The following is a 14,393-nucleotide window of genomic DNA, read 5'->3' as shown; positions in this document are numbered from 1 at the left end:
AAACAGCTATCGCAGAAGCAACATCAAAAGACAGTGTTGCTGAAATAATGTTTCAATTGAAGGTTTGATAATTTCTTATCATCAATAAGTCCGATTGTGCATGCAAAAACTTCGGCTCTTATTCTAGTCTTTTTGTTTCCTTTTTCAGCATGCAATAGATGGAGAGCGTTATCAGAGGCGGAGACGCGGAGGAGCCAGGAGACGTCACCGACGGAGTTCTCGAGTTGCGCAGCCATCTTCTGGAAGGCGGCGGCGAGGATGATGGCGGAGTACAAATTCCATGCTTTTCAATCCAGCTCCACCACCATTAAAGCTATATATATATATATATATATTTGTGTATGTATTCTAGAGAGAGAGAGAGAAGTGGGAAGCTGAGATTTGATTTCAATCAAATTTCTCTGTGATATATGGGTGTGGGAGTTGAGGGACCTTAGACATCATAAAATAATATTGTGAATCTCTTCCATTACTAAAAATGGGAGAGAGACGTTAAACTAATTTTTCCTATTATATACTGTTAATTGACTTGATAATTTATTAATAAAAGTAGTCATTTGTTATGAATTAAAAACTTAAAGAGATATGATATAATTTTTAAAATTATAGAGATAATTCATATTTTAAGTAAATTTAAAAAAGTATATTTGTAACTTATAAAAAAATAAAAAATAAAAATAAAAACACAGTTCACTTTTTCTGTTCATTGTTAAGCATCCCATGGTATGGATATAAAAATTGATTTTCGTAACAAGAAAATAGTGATTGAAAATTCTCTCCTCTATTGGCGTTGGCGTTGGCCCAAAGACAACGACATCGTTTCCAGAAAATTCCTCGCTTTGCCACGTGTTTTCATCACAGCTGCTTAATCTAATCATTCATGAGGTGTCTCCTGTAGCTTAAGTTCCACACGATCTGGACACATAAATATGGACAGAGGATCCGAATCCAAGTCTCCCAAGTAGTCTGCAACTAGACTAGTGTGTCTGTGTCTGTGTCTGTGAGGGACATCTGGGTTTGTATTCTAGGGTGTAAGTATCCATGCACTTGTTTCTGCTTATGTTTTCAATTTATCCTCTCTGGCCCACTTTGTCAAATTCTATAGGCATTGTTTTTCTTTGATCTACCTAAAACCCTATGTAAACTAACCCCTTCAGTTTTGTGCTCCGCATGTTTGATGAAATGCCTAAGTTGATCTTGAGTTTCATTTTTTTGTAAATGCCTAAGATGATCATGTGTTGCATTTGTTGATTCAAGGTGTATCTTTCAATCCAAAGTGAAATTTTTACCCAATTTAAAATTCATTTCTTAGCTACACTAGAATCATCAGCCAATTGTCTTACACCCTATTTGGGGGTGAACTTGAAGCGAACTCTGTAACACTTTTTTCTTTTTTTCAAAAATATGGTCCATTTCTAATACTTGTCAAATTCAGGCCTCCTTTGAAAATAGGGTATTTTAGTAATTTTTGTTTTTTTATGAAAAGATATACAGAAAAGTAGAGAAAGAGTACTGACTTTTTGGCTAAAATAGTTACTTCCCAAATGAGGCCTCAATATCTGCTAAACAAATTTTTTCATTCATTAAACCGTCCAAAACTGTTAAAACCGTTTTTCTCATTTATCAAACTGTTATCGCATTTGGACCCATCACTAATTCTTATATATCTAATGCATATATAAGATAAAGAAATTTCAATGTGTTTGTGGTAATACTGACATGTAGCTGTTTTATTAGAGCTTTCATTTGTACACATTTAAATGTCCTCAAAGGTAGTTGTGTCTTTATAGATGGTGGCTAAAACAGAAGTTTTTTTTTTTTGGGTTCAGTTAACAGGATGTGGCATGCATTATCAAACTCTTCATGTTGCCATGGGGTGGAAATCTGAATTGTCAACCCAAAGCTCGCTTTGTCTAATTTGTTTTGTTTGAGGAAGCTTTTGTCATCTCAACTCAGGTATTTCTTTAATTATTAAATAACTACCGACATCAATAAATTTCCTAAATTGTGCTTTAGCCTAGAATTAATCATGCATTTCACCAGTACACTCATTGTATCACCAAAACAGCCGATTTTGCATAACAAAGGCTGTAAGTTTTTGAGAATATCCACTGTGCCGTTTCTATGGTTAGAAGCATGAACTACGCATAATAAACACCTATGTAATGCATTGTGACCAAGGTTGGAAAAAAAATTACAATTCCCATTTTTTATTTCAGATGATGTTAGTGCAAAGAAAGAAGTGAAGATTACTATAGATAAAAGTCATCACAGTTATTATTACTCACTAACTTTCCAATGCTCCAGGCAACTTGGAAGCCTTTATTTGCCTTTTGACAATATGATCAAAATCCACTGCTATCATAGCAAACTAGATTTGGGAATAGTGATGTTGGCCAGAATGTACAGTTCAAGTGAAACAATGAAAGAAATTTCTGATCCCACTAAAAGAATATGTAAAATTATGATTTCTTGCCCAAAATTAGGGCTTGACACTGCCCTTGACCAGAGTGGGATTAGGGTTTCAGCAGATGTTGTCGAAGAAGTCCTCAAGAGATTTGAAAATGCTGGTATGGTGACATTTCGATTCTTTGAATGGGCTGGGAGGCAACGTAATTACGAGCACAGCATCAGAGCTTACCACACTATGATTGAGTCTCTGGCCAAGATAAGGCAATATAAAATTGCATGGGATCTTGTGAACAGCATGAGGAGCAAAAAAATGCTGAATATTGAGACATTTTGTATTATTATGAGAAAGTATGCTAGGGCCCAGAAGGTAGAGGAGGCGATATACACTTTCAATGTCATGGAAAAATATGATATGCTGCCAAATTTAGCAGCATTTAATGGCTTGTTGAGTGCTCTGTGCAAGTCCAAGAATGTGAGGAAGGCTCAGGAAATTTTTGATAACATGAAGGAGCGATTTGTTCCAGAATCAAAAACTTACAGTATTCTGATTGAGGGGTGGGGAAGGGATCCAAACCTTCCAAAGGCTAGGGAAATTTTCAGGGAGATGGTTGACATGGGTTGCAACCCTGATATAGTGACATATGGTATCATGGTTGACATTCTCTGCAAAGCCGGAAGGGTTGATGAAGCTGTTGAAATTGTTAAGGACATGAATGCTAAGGGTTGTAGACCGACTTCATTCATTTATAGTGTTTTGATTCATAGTTACGGGACAGACAATAAGATTGAAGATGCAGTTGATACATTCCTCGAAATGGAAAGGAATGGAGTCAAGGCTGATGTGATTGTGTATAATACTTTGATTAGTGTCTTCTGCAAAGTAAACAAATTTCAAAATGCATATAGGGTTTTGAATGAGATGAATTCCAAGGGGATCATGCCCAATTCGAGGACCTGCAATATCATTCTAAACGGCTTGATAGGTCTTGGAGAGACTGATCAGGCTTTTAGCGTCTTCCGCAAGATGATCAAGATTTGTGAGCCAGATGCAGACACCTATACTATGATGATAAAGATGTTTTGCAAGAGGGAAGAGCTTAAGATGGCTCAAAAGGTGTGGAAGTACATGAAGTCAAAGCAATTTACTCCAAGCATGCACACGTTTTCTGTACTAATTAATGGGTTGTGTGAGAAGGGTGATGTTTCTGAGGCTTGTGTTATAATGGAAGAGATGATAGAGATGGGTATGCGTCCATCAAGGGTGACATTTGGGAGGCTACGACAATTGCTCATAAAGGAAGGAAGACAAGATGTACTTGAATTTCTGAACGAAAAGTTGAATCTTCTGGTCAAGGAACCTTTATGTGATTGAGACGCTCTGCTAAATCAGTCAAGGCTGCTGATTGTGTGGTTCTAACAGCAGGAGATCTAAGATCTAATATGAGATGACCTCTGCACTACAGCTAGGAGCCTTATTATTGATTATACAGGATTCTAGAGCCCCAGTTGCTAGGAAGAAGTCGTGGAAGATTAAGTCATCTCAGTAAGGACTTGCAAATTGCCAAGGAAGACAACAGGCCGACTATGAAGCTTTCTCAGTTAACACCAAATGAAGGATGCAAGGAATTCTTTTAGCATCTAACAACTTCACGGGGTGAGAAATGGTTTGAATAGAGCTGTTTCTGCACACATCATGGTTGGTTCTACTTTTGAGAATCCAAACAAGGTTAGGAGTGCTATTTTTTGCACAAGAAGCTGCTTCAAGATCAGCAACTGGCTTCCACAACATCTGTGCTCTACACTTTAAAAAAAAAAAAAGCAGCATGTGAAATGAGTATTCTTCTGAACAAGATTTTGGTTTTTTCAGAGTCCTGATTTATTGCCCATGTCAGTTGGTGTTGGTGGGGTGGAGCAATAAATAGTACTGATATAAAGCAGGGAATGAGTCGGAGCCATTGACACAATTTCACATTCCTTACCTGCAATCATTTGTGCAGAATCACACGGCCGTGCCTCTCTGCTCCAAAATCATTTGCCCTGTGCTTCTTCTACTGACCATGTTCCAGCAGATGCAGCATAGCAGGTGATTAGCTCACTTCCAACTCTGTTCTATTAGTCTGCTTTGGAATGTTACCGGACAATTTGTCTGAAAAGACATGGTTTTAGAATAGCCGTCTTATTTCTCTAATCCTACTGCAGTTATATTTATCAATCAATGGTAGTTTGGATGGCTTTTGTCCATTATTATTAATTGGGTATAATGACGGATGATTGATTATATTTTTGCAAACCCTTGGTGGTCTTATGCGGCTATCAATTCATAATGGTCATTTGATTATAAATTGATTTGAATGGACATGATGAGAATAGATTTGTATAGAGATGAGATGTATTGTATTGGACAGACTTTGTAGTCTTGGATTGGTATTGTAGGTATGAAACTCGGTATTTTTGGTGCCATGGCTACTCATATTTTGGATAAACATTGTACATTGAAAAAGACTTTTCTTTTTTCTTTTTTTCCTTTTTTTTTTTTTTTTTGGCATATTGAATTTGCAAAACTGCATAGGCAACCTGAAATGTCACTAATAATAAAAAGGCCTGATTTGGGGAAAAGAGAACACAACTACCAGCGGTCTTGGACAGTTAGTTTCGAAAGACAAACTCTTTACTTTCATAGTGCCCATGCTGGGATGTTGATAGTGTTCTCTTTTTTTAGGAAAAAATTAAAATAAAATAAAATAAAAAAACACAATTATTTGGTGATGCATATTAAAAAATGGTTTTTTTTTGTGAATTTTTAAATTTTTATTGTAAAAAATTGAAAATGATGTTAACACATGGGTGTTTTTGATTTTTTTTTATTATTTCATTTTTGAAAACGCGCCAAAAAACAAAAAGGGAACAAATAAATAAATAAATAAAATAAAAAGAACGAAAACACATGCAACCAAAACTAAAGTTTCGGACAAGTCATCACCCTAATCCCCCTCGCTGCAGTTGTCAATTATTTGCTTCCACTTAGGACTGAATGTAAATTAGCTTTGTAAATTAGCTGTCGCAAATTGTGCAACGACATCCGTTGTGTCAATATGTTTGGATTTGGAATTTGTCAAAAAAAATAAACAAATAAAATTACTCAAGCCCAATAATTTTTCTTTGAGTAATTCTCTTTTTTTGAAAATTGCCTACTTATTTTCTTCTGTTTTTTCTTTGACCAACCACACAAAAGCCAATCTCTCTCGGGGCATTTCCCTAAATAAGCTAAAATAGTAAATCAATTCTCAAACTAAGTCTAGTTTTCAAAGAATTCCCAAAATAAGCTAACTCGCGGTTCATAATCGCGATTTCAACATATTTCCGCCTGTCCCGCGTGAAAGTTGGGAAATCTTAAATTCGTGGTTACAAAAAACGCTTTCGATTAATAAATCGTAGTTACAAAACGCGATTTTAATTAACTTTTCTTTCCTTTGAACTCGTTGTTACAAACCACGAGTTTATTGAAAAAAAATTATGTTCTGAATTCGCTGTTCGCAACCCCGCTTTTGTGAAAAAAAAATTTGTTCTGAACTCGCTATTTGTAACCACGATTTTATCAATAACCGTTTTCTTTTGAACTCGCTTTTCCAAACCACGATTTTAGCAAAAAAATTTTGTTTTGAACTCGCTTTTTCTAACCACGAGTTTTGGACAAATTTTTTTCCATTAAGTGAACTCGTGGTTCACAACCACGATTTTAAAACTTGTATATAATCTCCCCCAGCCCCGTGTTTTGCATTCACGCTTACTCCTCCTCTGTCGAAACTCCCTCTGTGTCTCTCTCTCGCTCTTACTCCTCTCTCTGTCTGTGCTCCCTCCTCTCTCTCTCTCTCGAGCTCTCTCTGCTTCAGTACCGTCTCTCTCTCTTTGGTATGGCTTCTATCATCTACTTTACATATTTGTGAATATATTTGTGTTTGTGAAAATGTAAATAAATTAGGGTTAGGGTTCATGAATGTGGGGTTAAGGTTAGGGTTAGGGTTTATATTTGTGAATAAAATGTGAATAAATTAGGGTTAGGGTTCATGAATGTGGGGTTAGGGTTAGGATTTATGTTTGTGAATAAAATGTGAATAAATTAGGGTTAGGGTTCATGAATGTGGGGTTTGGGCTAAGGTTTATATTTGTGAATAAAATGTTGTGAAATCAGAAATAATAAATTAGGGTTGGGGTTTATATTTGTGAAATTTTAACTATAGATAATTTGTTGAATATGAATGTTGAATGTGTTGAATTTTAATTATAGAGAATTTGTTGAATTTGTTGAATGTGTTTAATTATAGATAATTTGTTGAATTTTAATTATAGATAATCTGTTGAATGTGAAATCTTTTGCTATAGATAATTTGTTGAATTTGTTGAATGTGTTTAATTATACATAATTTGTTGAATTTTAATGCTGTTAATTAATTACATAAGAAAGAGAAACGTTAATTTGGCTGTAAAAATTATTATTAATTAGGTGACGTGGAGTAGTAATAACTTAAAATTAATAGAGTAACAAAAATATTTTTGTTCTAAATTTCAATTTTTTAAGTAAGAACAAGAAATTGAAAAGTAAGGAACAAAATATGTGATAAGAAATTGCTATGGAAGTTTTCTCGTCATTTTGGCCAGGAACAAATATATATATATATATATATTTTGGAGATAGGGATATGAAAAAATAGAAAAGTCAGATAATTGAATTTTATGTCGGTGTAGGCCTTCTTTCGTTTTCTTGTTCAATTTTTTTAAAGAGTGATTGTGATTGTTAATATTTTGTATGGGTGACCCTTTAAGTAGTACACTAAAATTTTTTTTAAAAAAAGAAAACTTTAAAATATGCCATTGATGTCACATGCCCGTACGATAAGAAAAATTGGTTTGACTAAATTTATGCACTAAATTCAAATCTAATCGTGGTTAAATATTAAAAATATAGTTTACCTGAATTTCATGCCCCATTTAGGGTTGAGTTTCATTTTCAAGTTTTTCCTCCTTAAATTTCATGACATTCCCTTTTATAAATTTGATATAAATAAATGACTTTTTAGAAGTGATCCACAAAAAAATTGATATAAACATTAGAGGTCGAATAATTTGATCCACAAAAAATTAGAAGTCAAAAAATTACTTTTTACTTCTTTGCCAAAAGAAGCCTTTCAAGTCGTCATGGAAAATGCTATTATGAAAACATTTGATATAAAAAAAAAAAAAATTGTTTAGGAATTATGTTTGAAAAAATTAAAATATTTGATTTATAAAATGAGTCGTTCTCGATAATTTTTACCCATTTGAATTATCTAATTGACTTATTCTCTATGCGCCTGTATTATGTTTATTCAATTAAGTTTTAACTTTTTATGATAGTCGGATGTCTAAATTAGTTTACGTATTTATCGACTAATCTTACAATCCGCACCAAACGTCCCTTCCGCATAGATCCGACAAATCTCAATTAATACCTATAAACATGACACATGCTGAGAGTTCAACTTGAGATCTGAAAGGAGCATACCTAATTTTTAACACATAATGAGAGCTCTTTAATATTAATGAAACTCAAGTTTGACTCGATTCAGGTCGATAATTTTTTTGTTATGTTTTTTATATTGCTTAAAATTATGAGAGCTCATTAATTTTTTATTTATGTTATTTCGTACGTTATTTCCTAAGTTATTTCCTACATTATTTCGGATGAAGTTATTTCCCTAAGTTAGGGAATAATGTCATAGGAAATAACCTACCAAATAACTTTGTCATTAAGGTCCTTATTGGCAGAAGTTTGAGCAAATAAAATTAATTTCTCTTTAATTATCCATAAATCTCACTAATTGGACCACCAGTTATAAAAAATGACGTGAACAATGTTTGAAATAAAAATTAAGAACAAGTCATACAAAATCAGTCGAGTTATTTGAACTCAATGAAAAAAAATAATAATTTCATAAAAAAAAGTTACACTATGATTTAAGATTTTTGTATGACTTGTTACAAAATTATATGAACAGAAAAAATAAATACAATACTTGATACAAATTATACTATAAAATTATATGAACAGAAAAATAAAAGAAGAATCTTCGTAATGTCTTCATATTCAAAATTATTGATATATCTGTCTAGGTTACAAATCACGTTTTTAAGGAAATTTTATTTATACATAAATTTTGAAGTAATTATTTTTTTAAAGTAAATCTGATTAAGGAAATTTGATTTATACATAACCATGCCTTTGTTAAGTAATTCTTTCTATCTTCAGAAAACGTGGTTGCAAACCACGGTTTTACTTTTGACCCGTGGATAATAATCACTTCTAATCAAAATGTAAAAATTCAACAAAGAATTCAAAACTAGCACTCATTCTTGTTTGTCACAGACACTCACAAACACTCTCTCTATCCCTCTTTCTAACACACACACCCACAACACTCACACTCACATCAAACATATATAATTTTTAATATATATAAATTTTATTTTGTAAAATTCAGACCAATATTAAATATATATAATAATAATTGATAATAGCAAATAATAATAAACTATATAAAATGATTATTTTTTTACTTTAATTCTTAAAATGTAATTTTTTGTTTTTGGTAAATTACGCTGACACCCCTGAGGTTTATATTTATGACAGTTATTCTCCCACCATTGAAAATAAAAATTCATTGGAAAAATAATTTATTTCAAAAGAAAAATTAAATTAAAAAAAAAATTAATTGTTTTGAATTTTATAAAATAAAATTTATATATATTAAAAATTATATATGTTTCATGTGAGTGTAAGTGTTGTGGGTATGTGTGTCAGAGAGAGAGATAGAGAGAGTGAGTGTTAGTGTCTGTGACAAAGAAGAGTGAGTGCTGGTTTTGAATTTTTGTTCAAAATGTGTTTTGAAAACACGTTTTTACATATTTTACTTACAAGCGTGGTCACGAATATGTATAAATAAGTTTTCTTTATGTATAAATCAAGTTTACTAACACTTTATAATTTATATAAAGTCACAACCTACACTCATAATTTATGTCATGATGTGAAATTTAGGTAAATTAAAAATATTGTTACTTTGATGTAAAGTTAGGTTTACCTACACTCATAAGTTTACCTACCTCATAAGATTGTTGGATTTTCCTACATTCATAAGTTTACCTACACTCAAAGTAACAAGATTAACAACTTACACTTATAAGTTTATGTAAATTACTTAGATTTATAATTTATCAATTACCTAAATCAACTTACATCAATTATATTTATTTAATGATTACAAATGTTGTTACTTTATAATTTATAATCATTTTTTTATAATTTATACAAAATTAATCCAAAATTAATAAAAGATTTTTAGACCTAAAACTTAGCTGAATTACATTTAATGTGCACAAGAGCATGATCTTAATCATAATAAGTAATGTAAAAAGCATAACAGAAGAGCATGATGTTAATTTTGTATGTGTTGTAAGATGTTTTTCTTAAAAAGCTAAAAAATCTATAGCATTATCATTATTTTAACTCATATCTTAATTAAAAAATCAATAATGATTGTTGGATTATAATTGATGATTACTTAAATACAGTTTTTGCGTCATAGTAATTGTACTTGAATGAGTTAAAATTCATATAATTCTTTTACGAGTACAAGGAGATATAAGTATATTGTTGCTATTTTAATGTTTTTTGTCTTAATTGAAGCAAGTATATGGACACTGTTCCAATTATTTTCTACTGGGGGGGAAACATAATTCGAGATCCCGATGAAGGCGTATCATATGATGCTGAGCCGAAAGGGATATGTGCGGTGCAAATTGGCACCACGCTTAGCAATTTGGAGGAGATGCTTACGTCAAAGGTGGCAAGTTACGGGGAAAGTGTCCGATTGACCTTCAAATGTAGATATCCTTATCGCCAGTGGCAAGCACACAGCAAATACAAGATATTAGCAATCAATGACGATGAGGCGTTGAACACCGTATTAAGTATCGGTGCAACTTTTCAAGCACCAAATTGTTTGGAAGTCTACATTGATAAAGAGATTGTACACAATATCCCGAACATGACACAAATGGATTCTCGTCCATTCACTACATTGCTGACGCATGGGATTGACACAACAGCGTTTCAGTCTCCTATGTATGAATCAGATCAATGTTATCCACTGGGCTACACACAACAGTCATTTCAGGGCCATCGTGTAGAATCAAGTTCACGTGGTGGATATGGGTATGAATTTGACAGTAACACACAAGATGTGCCCACATGCAGCCATCATACCACTCCGGTTGAAGTTGCTGGTAATATGGCTGAAACAGTGAACGAGGTGCAGTTTGCTGACAGTGACATGTACGGTCTTGATGTCGCCCTAAACGATGATGACAATGACATGTGTGATGAAGAAAATTTATTAGGCGAATCAGATGATGATGATGATGAAGAATATGATGCCCAGGCTCCCGTTGACCCTGAAAATGCCCCCATTCCACCTAGAGTTAAAATCCCTTTCTATGACAACATTCACATGGGTAGTGATTTTGACATTAGTACCCGTGATGTCGTTCCCCGTAACCGGATCTAGAGCGCTGAAAATCCCGAGTTGGACAGAGGAATGGTTTTTGTTGATAAGAAGCAACTTCTACATGCTGTGAAATTGTACCATGCAACAAATAATCGAGAGTATAAGGTCGTAACCTCCAAGCGAGACCTTTGGGTGTCTTCTTGCAGGCACGACTGCAGTTGGTGGTTGCGTGCATCTCTTAGTAGGAAACATGGTCTTTTTGAAATAAAGCAGTGCAGGGGTCCTCACCATTGTTTATACCCACGAATGAACAGGGATCACACTAATATTAGCTCCAGCTACATTGCTTCTCATATTTTGGGACAAGTTGCGGTTAGTATAAAAAATAAATGTTTACATATATATACATATTTGTTTGTTTATAGTGTTCACATCCAGATAATCCAACTCATATTTGATTGTCGTATGCAGAATGAACCTGATATGCCGATTAAGAATGTCATGGAAGATATAAAAAAGACCATGAACTATAGTATATCATACAAGAAGGCGTGGCATGCAAGGGCAAAGGCAATTAAAATGGTATTCGGTGATTGGGATGAATCATATAGGCAGTTGCCTAAATTCATGCATGCATTACAGACATCGAATCCTGGCACCATTGTGACATAGAAGCACAGATATACTGGGCATACAACCATTATGCCCGTCTTCCACTTTGTTTTCTGGTCTTTCAAACCCGTCATCGATGGCTTTAGATATTGTAGGCCTGTTATAACTATAGATGGTACATTCTTATACTGTAAATACACTGGTGTGTTGCTTGTAGCAACGATTGTCACTGCCAATGGCAAAATATTACCGCTTGCATTTGCTGTTGTCGACAGGGAGAGTTTGGAGTCTTGGTTGTTCTTCATTCAAAATATCAAGGAACATATTGTCATGGACCGACAGGGAGTGACTTTGATATCTGATCGAGCTGAGAGTATTTTAGCTGCTGTGAGGCGGCATTGGCTGAATCCGTCGCTCCAATTTGTTGGATATCATCGGCACTGCCTTCGACATGTTTGCAGTAACTTTAACACACATTTCAGAAATAAGGAGCTCAAACAACTTCTGTGGAAAGCAGGGAGTGCTGATCAACGACGAAAGTGTAATGGTTACTTAGATCAGATACAGGCTATTAACCAAGAAGCCATCAATTGGGTCCACAAGATGAATCTTGAGGACTGGGCCCTTGCATATGACGATGGATATCGCTAGGGGATATTGACCAGTAATGATGCAGAGTGCTTCAACAGCGTCTTGAAAGGTGCAAGGAACTTACCTATTTCAGCTATGGTTGAATTTACATTTCGACGACTCGTCAAATATTTTGACGAGATGGGAGCCCAAGCTGAAACAGATGTACGCAATGAGTTCCAATACCCTAGAGAGATGCAAAGAACTATGGAGGAGGGTATCGCAAGGGGAAATACTTTCAAGTTGATATCGTATGACAGGTTAGTTTGTAATGTGAAAAAATTGTTATTATTATGTTGTTAAGTTAATTACACCTAAAAACATGAACTTGATTAGTTTGTATCAATATTGTCTTATAGGCCCCGCCGTGTATTTGAGGTGCAAACATCTTTTCGCCGTGGACGAAGTCGCAATAGACAGATTGTGCGGATGAATCAACCCACGTGCAGTTGTGGGAAATATGAGATAAGACACTATCCATGTTCCCATATGCTCGCTGTAATGTCTGAATGCGGTGACAATCCATTCCAGTACATTGATCCAATATATAGGCTTCCTGTATACATGAGGGTTTGGGAAACTAAATTCAATCTAATACCGCATCAAGATTATTGGAATGATCTGCAGTGGACCTTATTGCCTAATGAAGTTCGTCTGCGAGAAGTAAAACGGGGTCGTACATCTATGGCTCGTATTCCAAATAAGATGGATATTAGACAGGCGTTTGACAGCTCGTTGCAGTGAGTGCCACCAGACAGGTCATGACAGGCGAACATGTCCGGCGCGACTTGGTCGATGAAGACTATGTAATACTTACATGTTGTAATATATCATTTTGAAATTCTTCATTTGTAATAGATCATTTAATTATGTATTTTTAAATTCTGTATTTGTAAACGGGGTCGTACATTTAAAATGTGTATTACAAAATGTGTACTTGATTCAAAAATGTGTAATGCAAAATTAAAAATATGTATAATTTATTCAAACTTGTATAATTTATTGAAAATGTGTACTAGTTTTTCACCGTGTACTTGATTGAAAATGTGTATTACATGATTCTATACTTAATCACATAGTTCTTCTACCATTTCAAAATTTCATATTTTTGAATAAATTAAATATCGAATGCTTCAATCGTTGTTCACATTTTATAATTTAAAAAATTTACAAATTTTAAAAAAATTAACCTATTATAAATTAAAATTTTAAAAATTGGAATGCTGCAGTCATTGTTCACAATTACAAAATTGTATATGTATTTTGCAAAATTTATAATTTATTCAAACTTTTAGCATTACAAAATCAATATTTAAGTTTTTGCAAATATGCCATAAATGTAATCATTAATTTCGAATTGCTTCCGTGTAAGTGGCACATAAATTTGTCTTTTCTCGAACCCATAACATTTACTTCATTGTATTTTACATCGTTAAGTACAAAATCAATAATTACAGTTTTCTCTGTTATTATGTTATGATTAAATGAGATTTTGATATGGATGATCTAATATTTCAGTTGTACAGGCTTCATGGCACATGTAACTGAGGAGGTTCCACTGTTCAGATAGGTACATTGGGCTGACAGTATGTGGGACCGTCCGGTATGCAATAACGTTTGTTGGACTTTACGCCTACAATTAAAATACATTGCATTCTGTTGTATATTTCGTGATAATGTTATTATTTAAATTGGTCATTCTGTTGTGCAGGATGAGGCACGTACCGTGTTGACATGCCGTCGGGCAGATTCTGGATTGTGGGAGCATCCGTTGGACCATAGAGTCTTGCAGTATCTATTACGCGCGGGATTTTATGGTGTGTATCATATAGGGCATATTCGATTGGACCACGCACTCATCACTGCTCTCGTCGAGAGGTGGCGCACAGAGACTCATACATTCCATTTCCTGATCGGGGAGGCCACTGTCACGTTGCAGGACGTATCCGTCCTATATGGTCTTCGGATTGATGGCCGAGCAGTTACTAGAGTTGACCCATCTGTCGCGACGGAGCAGTGGGTAGCCCTATGTGCTGAGCAATTGGGAGTAACACCTACACCAGCAGATTTACAGGCAGGTAGAGTGAGGACGAGGTGGCTGGCCGAGCATTTTGCTCATCTTCCAGATCATGCTCCAGATGAGTTGGTACAGCAGCATACCCAAGCATATATTCTGTGGCTTATTGGGGGGTACTTCTC

General features: G+C 34.3%; 1 protein-coding gene across 4 annotated transcripts; it reads left to right on the top strand.

The window, feature by feature from the left end:
* Positions 1–740: 740 nt before the first annotated feature.
* APPR6 (Tetratricopeptide repeat (TPR)-like superfamily protein) lies at positions 741–4,895 on the top strand. Of its 4 annotated transcripts, none has more exons than XM_028243432.2 (3): positions 741–1,031; positions 1,830–1,956; positions 2,220–4,895. In XM_028243432.2, the coding sequence occupies exon 3, from the start codon at positions 2,342–2,344 to the stop codon at positions 3,782–3,784; it is 1,443 nt and encodes a 480-aa protein (XP_028099233.2). In that variant the 5' UTR covers positions 741–1,031; positions 1,830–1,956; positions 2,220–2,341; the 3' UTR covers positions 3,785–4,895. The 4 variants fall into 4 exon arrangements, with proteins under 4 accessions (XP_028099233.2, XP_028099232.2, XP_082777286.1 ...); XM_028243431.2 differs by having other exon boundaries at positions 897–1,031; positions 2,308–4,895; XM_082921160.1 differs by having other exon boundaries at positions 960–1,257; positions 2,308–4,895.
* The last annotated feature ends 9,498 nt before the right edge of the window (positions 4,896–14,393 follow it).

The sequence above is a fragment of the Camellia sinensis genome, chromosome 3 (assembly GCF_055761805.1).
Source record: "Camellia sinensis isolate YWXY chromosome 3, ASM5576180v1, whole genome shotgun sequence".
Taxonomy (NCBI): Eukaryota; Viridiplantae; Streptophyta; class Magnoliopsida; order Ericales; family Theaceae; genus Camellia; species Camellia sinensis.
This window is presented reverse-complemented; position numbering and strand designations above follow the sequence as displayed.

What these genes read in the sequence shown, in the direction of transcription:
- APPR6 (XM_028243432.2), top strand. Translation starts at nt 2,342, where the DNA reads ATGATCAAAATCCACTGCTATCATAGCAAACTAGATTTGGGAATAGTG.